Source organism: Antedon mediterranea, chromosome 4 (assembly GCF_964355755.1).
Source record: "Antedon mediterranea chromosome 4, ecAntMedi1.1, whole genome shotgun sequence".
Taxonomy (NCBI): Eukaryota; Metazoa; Echinodermata; class Crinoidea; order Comatulida; family Antedonidae; genus Antedon; species Antedon mediterranea.
In genome coordinates this window covers 5,159,144-5,172,861 of record NC_092673.1, presented here as the reverse complement: position 1 = coordinate 5,172,861, position 13,718 = coordinate 5,159,144, and the positions used below count along the sequence as shown (strand labels likewise).

At 33.1% G+C, this 13,718-nt stretch overlaps 2 protein-coding genes across 4 annotated transcripts; both read right to left on the bottom strand.

The window, feature by feature from the left end:
• Positions 1–2,952, bottom strand: LOC140047931 (nanos homolog 1-like). Of its 2 annotated transcripts, XM_072092964.1 has the most exons (3): positions 2,773–2,952; positions 1,306–1,591; positions 2–788 (listed from the first exon to the last, which is right to left on the bottom strand). In XM_072092964.1, exons 2-3 carry the CDS (start codon positions 1,543–1,545, stop codon positions 468–470), a joined length of 561 nt encoding a protein of 186 aa, XP_071949065.1. In that variant the 5' UTR covers positions 1,546–1,591; positions 2,773–2,952; the 3' UTR covers positions 2–467. The 2 variants fall into 2 exon arrangements, with proteins under 2 accessions (XP_071949064.1, XP_071949065.1); XM_072092963.1 differs by lacking the exon at positions 2,773–2,952 and having other exon boundaries at positions 1–788; positions 1,306–1,726.
• A 5,731-nt stretch (positions 2,953–8,683) lies between these two features.
• Positions 8,684–13,675, bottom strand: LOC140047930 (uncharacterized). Of its 2 annotated transcripts, XR_011844996.1 has the most exons (6): positions 13,157–13,675; positions 12,739–12,933; positions 11,776–11,846; positions 10,756–10,904; positions 9,578–10,658; positions 8,684–8,857 (listed from the first exon to the last, which is right to left on the bottom strand). XR_011844996.1 is itself a non-coding variant. In XM_072092962.1 (5 exons), the coding sequence occupies exons 1-5, from the start codon at positions 13,426–13,428 to the stop codon at positions 9,864–9,866; spliced, it is 1,482 nt and encodes a 493-aa protein (XP_071949063.1). In that variant the 5' UTR covers positions 13,429–13,675; the 3' UTR covers positions 9,521–9,863. The 2 variants fall into 2 exon arrangements, 1 of the variants encoding a protein (XP_071949063.1); XM_072092962.1 differs by lacking the exon at positions 8,684–8,857 and having other exon boundaries at positions 9,521–10,658.
• Between the last annotated feature and the right edge of the window lie 43 nt (positions 13,676–13,718).

Genomic DNA, 13,718 nt, shown 5'->3' with positions numbered 1-13,718 from the left:
AACAAAACTGAAAATTTACAATACTGTACATACATATTTCAAAAAACCTTTTTGATTTGTTGCTCAATTTTGCTTGAAATTGTTAAAAAGCACACGAATCCATTTCTAAAAAAGTGCCAAGTTTCTAAATTTAAAATTAATTAATTCATTTTTTTACTTCTATTTTTAAATATTTACTTGAAATTTGTAAGTTATTATAATTATATTTACAACCCGCGCAATCTACTAAAATCCTATGAAACAGATTTTTATTTGGTAAAATGCTGGAAAAACTTCCATATAAAAAACAAAACATTCTTTAAAGAAAATAAAGAATATTTCTACATCACATTAAAACAAAAATGAAAGTGTCCAATATGGCAGTATCTTTTTGATTAGATTAATTAAAGGGACCTTATAATAATTAAAAAAATGTACATCAATTTATAGTATACTATATAATATTTTCTTAAAATCGACTAAAATGTCTATTGCGGCCTCAAGCCGGTCGACGTCCTCGTGCTTTGAATATTTGGCCTGTCCTCCCGGTTACGAGGACAGTATTTTATGGTATGGGCATGGTCGCCGTTCATACCACAAATAGGGCATGTGTACTTGCGAAGAATAGGGCATCTGACTTTCCCATCGCCATTTTTCAGAACGTGGCTCATGTACACGGTCTCTACTTCTCCGTTATTCTTGCAGAAAACGCACCAATCTGGACTTATTCGTCTGCGTCCGACCTTTTTGGTTCCAGCACCACCAGTTGATTTAAAATTCTTATCCAAAAAAGACAGAGGATTAAATGGCTGAAAAGAAAATGCAATTAATTTAATGTTTTACCTATGTAATGTAGACTCGTTGCAAGTTTTTAAACTATTTGTATTTTCATTCAGTCTGCTGGGCACTAGTCAATTTCACATGCACGGATTGTGCACAATTCATTTCTAGTTTTTATCAATCTAAAGGCAAATTACTGAAAAAAAAATGACAATGCTGCGAGTATGGCTGGATATGACAATGAACGTATAAAATAAAATAAGCAAAAAGCGAGTCAAAACGTAAAACAGCCAGAAAAATTAACAGAGCTTTCGGGCAACGCTACTTCATCAATGTATTGTAAATAATTTTGCCAAAGAATTTTAGAAATTGAAGATTGGGCATAATAATATGGAGATCCAATAAAATAACCTAAAACATATGCATATTTATTTATTATTTGTTTAAATCTAATAACTCAAGTCATATACTACTTTATAGGTGAATATTCTGAAAATAAGAAATAATTATTTAAAATTTATAAACTATAAACAAACAATTTCTTACCTGAAAGCCGGAGCATGAGTTAAAATCCTCAGCAGGGTCCAATTCACTGTCAATTCCGTTTTTCTTGAAGTCGAATCGAAGGCGCTCCATATCGTCGTCGGAGGAGAAGCAGCTCACCAAACCATTGCTACTGGAGGATAGCGAACGCCTTCTCGTTACACCACACTCACTGTGAGTTCCACCACACTCTCCACCACCAACTCTCCCCACTAGTGAACTTAAGCCCAAATAATCGGTCATGGGCTGAAACGGTTGAACACTACCACTTAAGGCCGAATTGTCTTGCCTAAGATACGAATTCATGGGTGCAGATGAAGACAACATACTTTACAGTTAATACAGATTATTGAGACTAGAAAGACCGCGCTTGAGTAAATAAAATTGAATGAACTCTGATTTTTAAAACCGGTGCTATATTCAGATTACCAATTCACCTCAAGCCATCGAATGCACTGATTGGTCAAAATAGTTATTTTTAGATATTGTGGGTGGAGCATCCAAAAATCTCACCACACGTGGTTCCATCGCGCGAACATTATCTGCGTACATAAATTCGCCCATGTTATTTAAATAAATAAATATAACAGTACAGTAATAGTATAACTATAATATTACTACTGTAATTCAATTTCTCAATATATTTAAACACTACTGTACAGTGAAAATGTTCTTTTGTGTACTATTACTGTACATACATATTTATTTGGCCAAAAAATATTCCAATAAAAACAGGTCAAGAAAAACAAAAGCATGGCATAGGGAGGTACCTTTCATGATGTAACCAAGGGCTTATTATTTTAGGTCCATGTGTAACAGAAAAGTTCTAATTTAAAGTGTTCTGACTGGTTAAATAAACAGTTAATATTTCCATTGTAATACTCATGTAGTCCCATGTATTTGTTGTTATTCTCAAAACATAGCTTTTGCATCATGGCAGCCATTTGATTTAACGAATTTTATTTCTTTATTAGAGTACTGTATTTTGAAAAATAATGTTTAGATGTTTGGTTAGTAAATAACATTTAGTAATTAGTACTGTAGCAGAATTTAGAATTAATACGTCTAGACCTAAAACATGCGAATACAAAGAAAAAAACCTGTTTTTACGTTAATTTGCATATTTTCCTAACAGCCCAGCTGCCGTGAAAATAAGTAAAGTACGTGATCATGTAGGCTAATCCTTTTCAGTACGCGCGCGTATTTTCATTTTAATGGGTAGTTTTTTCTTTCTTCTATATTTCGTTTGTGTGATCATCTATTCATTTATCCATGGTGTGATAGAGTTGAGATTTTAATTGATGTGGCTTGACACAAACATATAAAAGTATTTAGGACCTATATACACGACTTACTTTTACTTATAGTACGAGTTACGAGGCCTACATAGTTATTGTTTATTTATATAGCATACCATAGAAGTAGAAACGAAAGACCTACTGATTAATAAAATAAAGACAATTCATTTACCCTTCACTTCTATTCAATATCCTCGCATTCCATAGCCTTTTTAGATTTGATGAATGAGGGCCTGTTGTGTGCAAGCCAGTAGCCTACTTCTCCGTGACCCGACACGGCGTCGGAGGCAACTTTTTGAAATACTGTACGTATGGGATACGATAAGAACCTAGATATAAAGTCAGTGGTTGGACCGACCAAAGAAAACAAGAAAGGTTGGTAACCGCTAAATAGTATTCATACGCTGGTAATGGAGGGGTACATCCCAATTTTTTAATTCCAATTTATGGATGTTAATGAATTAAATGAATTTATAAAAGACCGGTTCGTTGTTATTGCTTCCAATGGAAAATTACCACGTGTTAATTTGTTTGCCATTTCACGTGTAAAAAAAAAGTATAACATTTCTCCCCGACTAAACAAGTAGAAAATAGCCGTACGAGACTAACTATTGGAATGTCAGTCCATTACCAGCACAGCCTTTTGTGTAATTTATTCCCAGGGTCTGTTAAATTGGTAATGGGTCGCACGTGACGTGTGTTTGCAGTGTTTAATTTCGCCATTACGTAAAACTTTTATTATGCCCTTTCTTGTACACCAGCCTCCACTGATCGTGTCGTAGCAAAGCGCTACGTACAGAAAAGGATTGAGTTCGCTTTTTATTATAATACTGTATAACCATTCCTCCTGTTTTGAGACGGCCAATTATTATTTTTTTCCTTCATAGTTAACTATGGACCTTTAAACCACCAGCCACGAATTGTTAAAATCCAGCAGTCGTCGACAACCAACAATATCGTTTTCTTAATCCAATTACAGTGTGACTAGTTCCTAAATGGTTCTCCATGGTTCCTGATATAATGATGGGGCTACAGTCATTTTTAAAAATCGTAACAAATGAGGAATTAAACAAAATTGCCCGATGATTAAAAATAAGTAATTACGCTATCAAAGTTGAATGGAATCTGGTGTAATCGATCACTCCTGGTCTGTGTTACAATTTACAGTTCCTTTCAACCATTGTGACACATTTGTAAAGACTCTGATCTATTTATGAACCTTTCATTATAATCCTATCTAATTTATAGGTCCATTTTCAAATCACGGCAACTTTAAATTGTCTTACTTTCGCAAGATTCTTTGACGTACCTATTTTATTCATAAATGAATATTTATTCAATAAAATAAATCATTTTTTTAAAGCCGGCCTATATTTTTAAATTCTTTTTAACTGACTAAGTAGACTAGAATACATTCATACAGTAAAGCTCAAATCAAACTAGTTTGATAAAAAAAAGTGTGATGATGTACCCAAATATGGTAGTGCTATGCCCAAACATGGTACAGTGATGACATGTCCATGGGCACATCACATTTTCTTGTCACATAAAGTTTGATAGTGTGGAAAAGGTTTACAGGTGATTATTATATCAAAGACTAATATATTCTTTGATACCATCTAAAAACAACATTTTAAACTAAGATATCGTATCCAAAAAAAGAAAAAAAAGTCGATTAATTGCTTAAATTAAGTGCTTTAAATATATTGTCCTCCAAAAACATGAAATATGATGATTTTGTAGTATTTCCGTAGAAAAAAAAACCCCAATGTTTTTACTTATTATAAAATGTCCAAATAAATAGTTAAATTCAACCATCATTTGGCTGGCAGCCAATTTTCAGGTAAATACATTTCTCGATCTAATTTGGTGGATAACTATTAATATTATGTGACATTAAAATGGCATATTCAAAAAATGTTTTTAAGAACTTTTTTTTTAGAGGGACAATACATATTTATGCATACACAAACTATATGATAAGCTCACTGAAACAAGATATACAATTTAGAAACAAAGATTAATTATAATTAAAAAAAAAAAAAAAAAAATACTGGCATTAAATTATAAAATAGTCAATGCCAGTTTGAAACTGGAATAATTAAAATTGAATTAATTTATTTTCTCACTTTAAAGTTTATTAGTTAACAAACAACAAAACATAAAGGGTGGTGCATCCCAAGCGAACGAAATTATCAATTAATAATAAAAGAGTGTTTAAAACTATAAACAACAATGAATGAAATGCTAATGACCTATTCATTGCAAGTTTGTAGTTATTTCGACAAAAGATGTCGAGATAAACAGAGGAAGTAGAATTCTACGAAAGCCTGGGAAAGTGTTTTGAACATAAATGTTACATTAATGGCTTTCTATGAATATTTTAAATAAGGCCTCATTTAAATAAAAATTAATCGTGATTTTCAAGTTCAAAATGTTTTTATTTTGTATACTTTTTAGGCCTGTAGATATCATATAATAAACACAACGCATGTTAAACTTTAATTTCGAGTTAATTTTTGGTTCCCCCTTTTTCATTTTAAATATAGGCCTCATTTAAATAAAAATAAATCGTGATTTTTGGAGTTAATGTTTTAATTTTTGATACTTTTTAGGGTTTACAAATCTTGTGTATCAAATATTTATTCATATAAAACCCCTATTATTAAGGGGACACCTTCGCAACACAAACAAAGTTTCCCCTTTATAGGGGCGTCCCCCGAATAAAATTTGGTTACTAATAAAAAATTCCACTCATTCAATCCACAGGAAAGTGGCCCCTTAATAGGGGCTCAGACACACCCGTATGATTAATTTATTAGCCGCACGTTCGTACTTCTTTCTATACGGTACAAGTTTTGATACAGTACAGTACTGTATAAGCTTTGATTTCTCATCATTGTTGTGTTGGTTTAATCTTAAAATTAACCTGGCCCTCTTTAACGTCTTTTCCCATCAGGGTGAGTGGCTCCTGTCAACGACCTCGGCTAGCAGAATTTACGGCGTGTTTAGTTTGAATTCCCAGTAGGCTAGGATTATTCGTTCCTTATCTCGTACTGTAAATCACTCAGTGCCAGCATTGGCGCCAGGAATAGGGGGATGAGTGGTACCAGCAGGGCGTAGCCCAAGCACGCTGTAGGAGGTTTAGTATAATTATTTAGTATCAATCACTCGTGTCATGGCAATTGGATTACTCATTTTATGTTAATTTGTTGTTTTAACATTCATTGGAGGTTAATTCTATATAAATCCAAATCTATACAAGCATTCAATTTTTAAATAGGAAAGCAATTCAGAACAGAACAAAACAAAAATCGAGGCTATATATAGTGTAATACATGAATTGTAAAATAGCATTTGAAGTCCACATTTTACTCAACCGGTGAACAAATATGCAATTTTAATTTTGTTTGTAAACAAAATAAAAACATTAGAAAATAAATATTAACCGAATAAAACACTTACAATAGGGTCTTACTCTATAAACAACGATCAAGAGCAACGTCATTTATCTGCGATTATTCACGCAGTCCGAAACGTGTCGGCGACATCAAAGGGCGGTACTTCTTTAATTCTTTTCAGTATAATCATTGTATAATCTTTAGCTAAATAGATATTGTTTTAACATTTTGTAAAATTGCTAAACAGTATTTGTTTCGATGAACATTCCACTGAGTATAAATAATAGTGTATTCCAATATTTGACATATTATTAGGCATATGATATATTGTCTTTGAATCATTGACATGTGGACCCACAGAGCAGTGGCGGACTTGGCTTCTTTTGTAACCTCCTCCCATCCAATGACCTAAATTAGGTCCATGATTCTTTTTAAATTATTTTATTTTCATTTATAGCATTTCGATCAATTCATTCAATTAATGTTAGATTAATATTCATAATTCTTCAAATTCAATAGTATAGTAGACCTATTTTATTTATTTTTTTTTATACGTAAGCTATTTCTGGATTCGCCTCGGCACTGATTGTGATTAAAATAAAACCCATGTTGGATTCAACTGTATACGCTTTTCAATACGGTGGTTCTATATTTGGGCCACGGCCGCCGTATTTGGACATCATCCAAATACGTCCTTTCTGCATGCTATGCTGCCAAAAATATACCGTAAAAAAGGGAGCATGAATGGGTCTCATAACAAATATAATAATATACCGTATATTTATCTCGATCATTGTAGATGTTATACCGTACGGTATTACAATATGTATATTTCTTTTCACCATTTCTACAGCCTTCAAAATGATACCATATTATTTGTTGACCACAACTGGCACGTCAAAATCGGCCACCAAAAGATGACCTTTAACCCACATCATCTACGCGGTCTTGTTTGAACTCAACTGAACTATTACAACATTTAGAAACCGAAGATATCAAAAAATAAAACCAATAATTTACAAAACAAAAATACACACAGGCCTACTTTTTACAAGATGACCTATTGCGAGTAGGCCGCCTAATTCCCGTTGTTTTGAAATGTGTGGTATAACAAAAAAAGTGAAAGGTAATGTTATCTTCTCACGCCGCATGCAACCAGATAAAAAAAAACATTATCAGAAATTCCGTCAAAAAAATGAACTAAAAATATAAATCACCAAAAACAAATCTAACTTCTAGAATCTTAAAAATGGTTTATTTTTAGATGGGATAAAATTGAATCTGTAACTGGTAAAAATAAAACAAAACAAAACCTCATTCATAGGCAAACTGTTAAAATCTATACACACATCTACATAGACCTGGCATCGTTGATATATCATTGAACACATTTATTATATTGGATGTTTGTGTAAATTTTGCTCGTTTTTGATATATTTTTATGTTAATGTTACTGGACGCAATTCAGTTTTGTACTGCCATGTCTTTGTTTTAATAAACCAGAATAAATAAATAAATTAAAAAAAAAGGACCATCACGAACTGAACTTTTGCGTTTGCATTTATTGGGATTTCAAACCTTACATAATACCTATTTATTTATTTATTCATAGGAATCACCTTTATATCGGTGGCACACATTTATCAGTTAATGGTGCATCCAATTTACAGACAGAATTACAAATAACATAAGCCACAAAGTTCTAAATACTAATACATAACATCAAAACAAAATGTAAACTAATTAATTAATTAATTAAATCTGTATGAAAATACATAATACGTAAATTGTACAATACTGTATATATAACTACAAAATTAAAAACTGAACAACAAAAATACAGGATAGGCCTAATAAATAAATAAACCTTACAGATACATCAGAGATGTCTGTACCTAATAATATACGATTGGTAGTGATAATTATCAATGGTATTGTAGTTACTGTAGTCGAATGGTTTTGACATGTTGACCTACATCGACCTTTTATTGTAATTGTTGTTTACTATATGATGTTTTTGTGTGTGTATATTTCTTATGGATGCACCTTCCGCTTGGTCAAGTGCCACTGTTGTAAAGCTGTAAACTCTAAATAAATTATTATTATACCTGTGCTGTAGTAAATTATGAATGGGAAACTTTACACATTCTTATCGCGGTTACCACTTCTTCTTTCTCTAGAGGGCTCACTTCATTAAACGGTATATCACACGACACGACGTAATTTTTTAATACATTTTTGTTTTGATTGTCTTTATTATATAAATGATGCAAATATATATACTGTACTATAAATTATCAATAGTTCAAAAATCGAATACAATATTTTTATATACACCCCACCTCTTATTTATTTTAGTAATTTTAGTTATTATTTTTTTAATATAAAAAATGTTTATTAATGCCATGGAAAGTGAACATCTTATAACACAAACAACCCCTATTTTATAGGCGACACCTTCAGTACCCTTAATAGAGGTGTCCCTAAAAAATAGTTGGCTGTAGTTTTAAAACATATATTGGCCCCCGAACATTTCACAGGGACCCCCTTAATTAGGGTTACCTCTTATTATTAAAGTTAATATGCGTACTGTAAATCTTCTAATTGTAACCCTGGGTTTATTATTCTTTGATTGTTTTTTAGGGTGGGTTACTATTAGAAGGGGATGGGGGGGGGGGGTTACTATTAGAGTAGTGGGTTACTATTACTAATCTTAAATTAGGCACCTGAAAATAGTAACCCACCCCCCACTTTTCCGGTCAGCAACTCATAGAAAAATAACAAAACAGTACGAATAAACAAATTTGGTTGAACTCTATTTATTTTATAAACTCAAAAACACTCAATCTCCCCCAACTCCCGAGATGGGTATTGCTAAACACCGCAAACCCCGCAAACCCCCGCAAACCTCCAAAAAAACATAGCAAACCCCATCGAACCAACATAAAAGTGATTGAATCATGTAGTGTACAACCCACTGGGTATATCCATGTAAAAAAAATAATACATTTTTACTGTTAACTAATTATTTTTGTGGTAAAACATCATTTTTTGGTCAAAAATGATTGCTAAACCCTGCAAACCTCCAAACAAATATAGCCAACCCCATCGAACCAACATAAAAGTGATTGAATCATGTAGTGTACAACCCACTGGGTATATTCATGTTAAAAAAATATTAAATTTCTACTGTTAACTACTTATTTTTGGGGTAAAACATCATTTTTTGGTCAAAAATGATTGCTAATTTTTAACCAAAAAATGATGTTTTATCCCCAAAAAAGTAGTTAACAGTAGAAATTTAATAATTTATATACCCAGTGGGTCGTACACTACATTATTCAATCACTTTTATGTTGGTTCGGTGGGCTTTGCTATGGTTTTTTGGAGGTTTGCGGGGTTTAGCAATCATTTTTGACCAAAAAATGATGTTTTACAGTAGAAATTTAATTTTTGTTTTACATTGATAAACCCAGTGGGTTGTATACTACATGATTCAATCACTTTTATGTTGGTTCGGTGGGGTTTGCTATGTTTTTTTGGAGGTTTGCGGGGGTTTGTTGTGTTTAGCAAAACCCCCCGAGATCAACATGCATTTTCAAAATACGGCTGCATCATAAATGACCAGTCTTCATAATGTCATTGTCAATAGTTTTTGTGACTCTAATAGTAACCCCCATGAGTTACTATTAGAGTAGTGGGTTATTATTATAGATTGACTTATAAGGTGGGTTACTATTAGAAGGGGGGTTACTATTGGAGTGTGGGTTACTATTAGAAGATTTACGGTATTCACATACGTCTTGCAGTGATCTACTCACACAGCTCGCATATAAACAGCATTGCGACGAGCTAGATCTGCCTAATAGCCTGCTATTGCAAATATAATTCCTTCAGCAGATGCTACAATAAGATCCTTACTTTCATGTTCATTGGAGGATGACATACCTATCAGCTGACCTTTCACGGCTCGATCTTCAGGTGTTTCAACCGCCCATAGTAATTTTTTAGTGTTTACATCTATCAGACATACAAAATGTTTTTGCGTGCCAGAAAATTTGCAATGTTCTTCAACACACGACACCGCTATCAGAATTAAGATTCCCTCGCTCGTGCCAACTTTCTTAACAACCATCAATTTTGATGTCAATATAACTGGTTCCCCAAAGATGGATGCTAGATTAAATTTTGCAAGTTCTTGGCCGTTTAAACCATTTATTTTGTAAATTGATGAGTTAGTAGCTGCCCAAAAATTAACCGAATCGTCAGAAACGTCAATAGTTGCACTCAATGCAACAAACGGTTTAGTATCACTAAACAAAATATCATAACTTAATCCTGTATCATTGAAGCCATATAACAATGTTTCTGATTGGTCAGAATTAGTTAGATATGGATAGTTCACTGGATTATTAACCAATTGCTTACCGTCTATTAAACCATCTAAAGATTTAGCATTTAATGTTACAAAAACCCTTGTGCCTTTAGTCACTACACAATTTTGTTTGTTTGAATTTTTATTAGTTTGACTATATTTTGTTTCATGGTTTGAAGCATAACTTTTGTTTTTGAACGTATGAAACCATATGATTTTCATTCTGTCGACAGCTTGACGTAAAATATCAACAGCATAAAGTCTAAAAACTGGCAAAACATCCTGAAAAACAACAAAGTGCAAAAACAATAATACAATATCGAAAAGCATTTCTGTTTCTTTAGAAAAAGATGTTTAAAACTGATATGCTTTAGAATACCTTTGATTTATGCCCTCTAGTGTCAGGCCTGAAATGTGTTAGAAAGTAGGCTCGATGTCCAGCCACCACTGGTGTAACAATAGGGACAAACGTCCCATTAACTCCGTCAATGTTTGCTTTTAAGAATATAGAAGCATGGATTACGCCATCTGAAAATAAAATAAATATGGAATTTTTTTGGGCTACATTGGATCTATGGGGAGAACATTTAAATAAAGAAGCGAGGAAAACACAACTTAAAGATGTATTGTCCCATAAAAAAATAATTCTTAAAACATTTTTTTTTAATATTCCATTTTAATATAACATAATAGTTATCCACTTATCCATAAAAAATGTATTTACCTGAAAAAAATGTAATTTAATTTAAAGCAAAAAATGGTCAAATTGGCTGTCAGCCAATAGATTTTTGGTTGAATTTAACCATTTATTTTGTCATTTTACAAGTCAATTTTTTTTTAAATTTTTTTTTCTATGGAAGTGATTAACTTTATTAAATCTACAAAATAACCTATTCAAGGTCTGATTTAATTAATCTTCCTTTTTCATGTTTTTTGGGGACAATACATCTTTAAGTTGCCGCTCAACCTCCCGCGTATAATTATGGTAATAAGAAATAACGTTCTATATTTTTAATAGTCATACCACTTTTATATAGCTCCCTTTTCATGAATAATCATGCTCAAAGGCGCTTTATATAGCACATTATTACCCCAGTCATTTTTTGGATCAAACACGTATGGAAACATACTCCCATAATAATGCAGCTAGTAATCAGCGCAAAGTTGTGTTTTGATCTAACCGGGTACCTATTTATACACCTGGGTGGAGAGAGGCAAGTGCCTTGCCTAAGGATACCAGCAATGCAGCTAGAAATGGATTCCAACCACAATCAGTAATCCAGCATCCAACACACTGCGCCTAACTGTTACCCCTCGTCTGTGTAAATTGGCCTTAAGGAGACAAGCAATGCGATAAGGTTTCACAATAAAATGAATGGCTATAATTTAATAAACTTACCTGTAAGGTACGTGACAAGTTTGCCGTCATAACCAGATATAATGAAGGCATCGTTATCTGTTAACGACAAACTGAAAGAAAAATAGACAGATTTATGATTTCAATATTCACTATATATGTATGTACTGTACAGTAAACATTCAATTGTAAATTGGAAATGGAGTCTGAATGGTTCATTTGCAAGATGCCTGCTTTTAAATCTCAAAGTGCTTGATTCAAATCCACTTTCCTCATGAAATATTAATAGCACACTGTAAGATTTCTTTGAGATAACCCCATTCCTTCCCGAGGTTGATGAAGTTTTCCCAACTATAAATAAAGTAAAACGTTGACTACGCTACTTGACAGCGTTCACCAGCAAATAAATATTTAACCACATTTGAAGGGTCATGGTAAGCTGCGCCCGATATCTTCTGGTATGATCTTATGATATACTGTATGTTACATTTACTTACTAACATACTATAAATGTTATTGTAATATTTAATTGATTTATTTGTACGTTTTTTATTATATAGTACATTATTTAATATAAAAAACTGTAAAAATACTGGTTATGTTTTTTCCGAAACTGAAGACCGGCCTCTGTGAAAAATAACAATATTTTAACTGATTTTAACTTGGTTCTGGAAAGAAAATATATAAAAGTAAAATTTACGACTAAAGCATGTTAATAACATGTACTTGACATCATTTTATATCATAAAACCATACCAGGGGATACCGGGCCTCTACCTGGCGATACCGGTCCCCTACCTGCCGATACCGGGCTCCTACAAGGCGATACCGGGCCCCTACCAGGCGATATCGGGCCCCTACCTGGCGATACCGGGCCCCTACCTGGCGATACCGGGCCCCTACCTGACGAAACTGGGCCTACCAGGCGATACCGGGCCCCTACCAGGTGATACCGGGCCCCTAGATACCAGGCCTTAGCCGCATTAGACCGCATTCGAAAGGTACCTGAATACAGGATTCATTGATGGTGTAAATGGAATTGGCGTTCCTCGTAGATTGCCTTCACTATCATAGGGCACAAGGAGGCTTCCATCACATGCTATGGTGTCACTGTAGATATCTATCAAAGGCATTCTAGGAAAATGTAAAAGGTTGCTATGCCAGACTAACTTTCCATTCTGTGTATCTAGGCCCATGAGTCTGTAAAATAAAAGCATTTAAATCAGCCTATTTTGTATTTAATTACAGTATATTAACTTATTCAATCAATCTTATTATTATTAATAATTATTATCATTCTACATGGAGCTATTGTATAAGATTAAAGACAGTATAGGCTAATAATAAATATTAAAATATTATTTTAATTAATTTAATTTTAAGACAAAATAAAAAATAATTATTAATAATAGTGACAACTCACGTGGAGTTTGGAGCTCGTAGAGGACACACTATCCTTTCGGTTGTTCCAATACAACCAAAGTCTGTGCTGTCAGCTTGGCCGCCTTCGTCATTCTGCCATCGTACTGTAACATTCGAAAGGGGTAGGTTGCCGGTGAACGAAAACCCTCCACTGGGGTTGCATCCTAGTTGAGGACAACCACTTAGGCCTAGCAGTAAAGTGTTCTGCCTAGACCCATTAACAAATGTAACTATAATGAATAAAATCGATCTGAAATAATAGTGTGAGACCATCGCTGGTGCTAGAAGTTACTTAACTATGCATAAAGCCTTCTAAACCTTTTCGATTTGACAGCAAAAATAAATATTGTTTTTTCCCGGCCCACAAAAACAACATGTATAACGCCCTCAACGAATAAAAAAAGTTTCTAACGTTACCTATTGGTACGGTGGTCGGACATATAAAACCTTGCAAATAATAATGTAGGCCTACATATTTCATGGATAATACTGTATTTTAATACAATTAAATTTTAATTTGACTACATTAAAATTGTAGGATCGATCCAAATTGTATTTCTTCA

Excerpts from the sequence above, each read along its gene's own strand:
- LOC140047931 (XM_072092963.1), bottom strand. The coding sequence starts at position 1,629 with ATGTTGTCTTCATCTGCACCCATGAATTCGTATCTTAGGCAAGACAAT. Across the intron at positions 789-1,305 it reads ACTCATGCTCCGGCTTTCAG|CCATTTAATCCTCTGTCTTT; the intron begins GTAAGAAATTGT and ends TTTTCTTTTCAG.
- LOC140047930 (XM_072092962.1), bottom strand. The coding sequence starts at position 13,428 with ATGGTCTCACACTATTATTTCAGATCGATTTTATTCATTATAGTTACA. Across the intron at positions 10,905-11,775 it reads ACTTGTCACGTACCTTACAG|ATGGCGTAATCCATGCTTCT; the intron begins GTAAGTTTATTA and ends TTTTATTTTCAG. Across the intron at positions 10,659-10,755 it reads CTAGAGGGCATAAATCAAAG|GATGTTTTGCCAGTTTTTAG; the intron begins GTATTCTAAAGC and ends GTTGTTTTTCAG.